General features: G+C 31.4%; 1 protein-coding gene across 1 annotated transcript; it reads right to left on the bottom strand.

Moving 5' to 3' along the window:
• Positions 1-236: 236 nt before the first annotated feature.
• LOC139847150 (B3 domain-containing transcription factor FUS3-like) lies at positions 237-3,319 on the bottom strand. Its single transcript, XM_071836768.1, has 6 exons — positions 2,984-3,319; positions 1,982-2,071; positions 1,310-1,410; positions 1,119-1,165; positions 954-1,030; positions 237-584 (listed from the first exon to the last, which is right to left on the bottom strand). The coding sequence occupies exons 1-6, from the start codon at positions 3,317-3,319 to the stop codon at positions 237-239; spliced, it is 999 nt and encodes a 332-aa protein (XP_071692869.1).
• Positions 3,320-4,630: the final 1,311 nt, after the last annotated feature.

The raw sequence follows: 4,630 nt of genomic DNA, 5'->3' as shown, positions 1-4,630 counted from the left end.
GACAAGATACAAATACTAACTTGATAATTTGAATAGATTAGCATACACATGCATACCATAGTCATTCGGACTTGTACATAATCTGTGAGTTCATCACTCAAAGAGTTCTTGTAGGTTGGATATTCAAAAAGAAAACTACAGACATAATTAGCAACATCTACTGAGTTTTTCGCTCAGCTACTTATTTTGTACTTCTACATATTACTCACAACATCATCATCATCAAATCTACCAACTTATATCTTATAGAGATCGTCAACAGACAAGTTATCAATAGCAAAGTTAGCTGACGGGTAGCTCGACATGAATCCACCCAAGAAATCTAGTGGGGCGAGAGTGTCATTCGAATAGCTCGTATCATATACAAATGTCATGTCCATTTGATCCTCGACAGTTGATATGTTCATAGGGTAGTTAATGGGGTTAAATACCTCAACCTCAAGACCACCCCATGGACAGTTTTGATTCATCGAAACCAAGCTATGTTGTGGTGTGTTTCCTGATTTACCCTTAGTACCGAAGTCTGTTTTCGCTCCATTCTTTGCGTATTCCTCGACTTCAAAAGCTTTCACCGCTTGTATTACCTGAATCAAAATGAGGATCTTTTATATATACATTGAGGATTGTTCACATGGACTTTTCATCAGGGAGTATAGGGAGTATTTTGACTCAACAAAGAAGTTTTTAAAAATGGCAAACAGACCCAAAAAGTAACGTAAAAGTCAAAATTTCTTAATAAAGAGAATGTCACTTTTCTCATTGCCCAAAAAGGATCGATGTTGATTTGGTGTACAGAAAGGAATATAATTTCAGAAAATGTTCAATAAAGGTAATATCCGTCCACATGTGCATCCACATAAGCACCACCTCATCGAATCCGGTGGTGCCACATCATCATCTTCTACAATGAGGTGGTTGCCGGAAACACAAATTTCAACTAAATAGATGCTTACATAGTTGAGATTGACTGAATCTCGATACAACATTATGTAGTCTCCCAATTTCAGTTCATGCTTCTCAGCAAATTCCCCTGAGAAAGATCAAGAATTTGCGAATTTTTTTAGCATTGACCGAGTAATTACACGTTTATAGTTTTGAAATAAAAGTTTAGAGCATACCAGTGGCCTCGAGAACATACATGCGGCTGTTGTTATTTGGCCAGAACCTGTTGAAGGTTGAGAAGCAAATCCCAGTTGTATGTTTGAATGTTTAAAGAATTGAAAGAAGAATCCAACCGAATACAAACTATATTCAATGAGAATTAATTATTATGGTTTTATTATTCTGTTTTTCAGATGGTTAAACTAACCTATACTTGAAGCACCACACGTGCCTGCCATCCATGTCGTCCATCTCCAAAATGATACCTTCCTTAGCTATCAATTCAGGTAGGTGTGTTTCAGCTGGTTTCTGCATATGTATAATTACATATAACAACATCAAAAGCACAAAATATTAATCCATCTCAGCAACTATATACAAGAACATTAAGATTTTAATATATAGCATAAACAAATGACACATCGTTTATGTAAAGTTCATTCAAAAAGGTACATGTATATTTTATGTGAGGTGATCTTGCTTTACCACGCGAAATCCTTTCGTCACGCACGGTACTTATGTAGTAGAGCAAGTGATGGTAGGCTCGCCATATGATGAAGGCGACTACAATGGGTACACCATGTTTAGCCATACACCATATTTTTAGCCATAAACCAATACACATATATTAAATAGTTGTACATTACAATACATTAAATCATGTTAAGTCGTGCATAGTTTAGAAGTGGTGGTGTATAGATCTATCACCCATATTTTATAGGGAAATGATCAAGACAGAAGTAAAATTCTATCATGGAAATATATATTTGTTGGTCTACATATTCATTTAGAAGTATTTCGATTAATATTATTAATCCTTGCGCAATATTATACGGAGTATATCTTTACGAGATGAATTAAAAAAAAAAAAAAAGGTAACCTTTGGCAGCACAATTCTTTTGAGCACACTCACATCACTCTTTTGTAGCTTCTTGCTGAAGAGAAATGTCAGTCTTCCTTGATCAACAATCTAATAAAAAAAAGCACACATCAATGATAATCTTTTTAATTTTTGAACACGTGGATTAGTACTTCTAATGTCCAAATTAACAAAGTAAAGTTGACCCACATGAAACTAATTGAAACTAATTTCAAGTAAAATGGGAACAAAAGTTGCATTGTTCTGAATAAGCTGTTTATTTAAGTATTAAATAGTTAGGAGTTGATTTTAATGATTCTCAAGCTTTTGATCAAAACAGTTACTCCGTATTATTCTTTTGATAACAAAAATATTTTCTAAATATTCTATAAAGAAATTACTACTCTGTAATAAAAAGCTCTTGCTGGAGACCTCTTGGGTAGTTTGGGCACCAATGTCCAATGGGCTTAACAAGTTATGTTGCAAGTGGGCTTGAAAAGCCTTCACATACATATATCATTATTGCTTCTCAACAAAATAAAAAACCTTGTTGAAGAGTGAAATAATAATAAAAAGTACTTATATGTGAATGAACAATTGAAGGGGGCAAGCTCTCAATTAAAAAAAAGAAATAAAAAATCAAACTAAAATGTACCTGGAAACTATAAATGAGTAAAATTATAGTTTCTAGTTGCAATATAATTGTCAATTAACTTAGTTTTAGTGTATAGTTCATATTTATATTCATAAGGGTTAAAGAGGTTTATTAAGTATTTAATTAAATTAAAGTGTGACATTATAAATAAAATAAAAAAGTACATTTATAGTAAAAATCCAATGATGGGTAGATGAATCGCTCACAGAAACTAGACAAAAATGGGAAAAACACAACCTTCTAACCAAAAAAAAAAAAAAAAAAAAAAAAAAATTATCAGATCCACTCATCTCATCATAAAATATAAATAAAGTAATCAATAAAATATATAAAAATGAAAGAAAGGGTATTAAAATAAGAAAAATTACACTTGTAGGGAGTGGAGTAACAAACGGAGTCAACTGGCTAAAAGAACGAACGCCGGTGCCGGAAGTCCCTCGCCGGAAGTCCCTCGCCGTCCTTTTCTTCTTATGAAAATCAAACCTTGCAGCAGCTACCAGATCTCTTTCTTCATTACAACCAACATTAACACTACTACTTGATGCTTCTTTTTTAATAATAATATTATTATTATTATTATTAAAGCTCTCATTTTTATCAACATTTTTAACCCCAACAAAACCCATATCCATTCCCATTTCGATTTTAATTCCCATATCCAAATCACCAAATGCTGATAACCCAAAGGCCTCGTTTTTTTCCATAACTTTTTGATTTTATTTAGGGTTAGGGCTGCTGTTGTTGTTGGATCTTTTTAATTGGTAATTGGGTATTAATGAAAAGTATTTTCCTATATTTAGTAAAAAGAGTTGTGACATTTGTAAATGTAACATTATTCATTTTGAAATCTATAAAAATTGTGAGATATTGGGGATTGTGAAAAATTGGCCAATAAAAGTGATGACGGATGGAAGGTGAATACAATTGTAATGGGGTTTAGGTGGTAAGTGAAGAGATTGTACAGGTGGTGAAAAAGTTCTGAAATTTATTATGGGGAATGAAAATTTATAATTTTGGATCATGTTTAGTGTTTACTACTAATACTAATAATAGTATTAGTATTTATATTTATAATTATAATTGAAATTATTATTATTACTGATATTAACCAACCAACCAATTTCAATGTCGTACACTAGTGTTCTATCTGTTTAAAAGAGACTGGAAACAAAGATGGAAGTAAAACAGGATTAAAGAGATGAAGAAGAAAGATGACGATACTGTATTTGAAATGTGAGAAAACTGTCATCAAAATCCACGTCAGATTTTGGGCCCATCTTTTTTTTCTTCTTTGACTTTTTGACCAGATTCTAGATATCTTTTATTTCATGTGATCGTGTGACAGTCATTTTTTCTTAAATTATATATATTTTGTCTGTGAACTATTAATATGAGATCGAAAGATTATTTCTTTGAACAACGTTTATTGATTTTCTAATGCCTCTAATTGTAATTATTTTTAAGAATTTTACTAATAAATACTTCTATAGCTGTCATTAACACGCTTAAAATACATCTACATAGTGCTCGTTATCAACTACATAGTAGCCGGCTATTTCATAGTAAAAGTGTTATAAATATGTTAAAAACAATTTTAAAAATTATGGTCTCAACATATATCCTACTTTTAAATTTTAATTATTGATTATTATGTCATTATAAATCTTATAAAAAGTTAATAATAGTGATGCTCCGTATATAATTGTATATAATTATATATATCTTGAGTATGTTTGGCAAAACTAGCTGGTAGCTTATAGCTGATAGTTGATAAATAGTAGTTGTAAGCTGGTAGCTTGTAACTGGTAGCTGATAACTTTTTATATGTATTTAGGTGTTTAGCAGGATAACTGAAACCGTTAAAATAAAGTGTAATTTGACAAAAAACTTTGAGCTTTTTCTCAAACGCTATTTCTATTACCTTTTTGCTTTTATGCCCCTCAAAAAGCTCAAAGCTCTTGTAATCAAACGAAACTTTTAATTTAAGATGAACTTTTTCATAAAGCTATAAGCTA

This window comes from Rutidosis leptorrhynchoides, chromosome 5, assembly GCF_046630445.1.
Source record: "Rutidosis leptorrhynchoides isolate AG116_Rl617_1_P2 chromosome 5, CSIRO_AGI_Rlap_v1, whole genome shotgun sequence".
Classification (NCBI taxonomy): Eukaryota; Viridiplantae; Streptophyta; class Magnoliopsida; order Asterales; family Asteraceae; genus Rutidosis; species Rutidosis leptorrhynchoides.
Note: the sequence above shows the minus strand (reverse complement) of the source record. Positions and strands in the feature narration are given on the sequence as shown.

Coding starts and splice junctions, on each gene's coding strand:
- LOC139847150 (XM_071836768.1), bottom strand. CDS start 3,319: ATGGAAAAAAACGAGGCCTTTGGGTTATCAGCATTTGGTGATTTGGAT. Junction 2,072..2,983: donor TTACTCCACTCCCTACAAGT/GTAATTTTTCTT, acceptor TTTTTTTATTAG/ATTGTTGATCAAGGAAGACT. Junction 1,411..1,981: donor AAAGAATTGTGCTGCCAAAG/GTTACCTTTTTT, acceptor ATACATATGCAG/AAACCAGCTGAAACACACCT.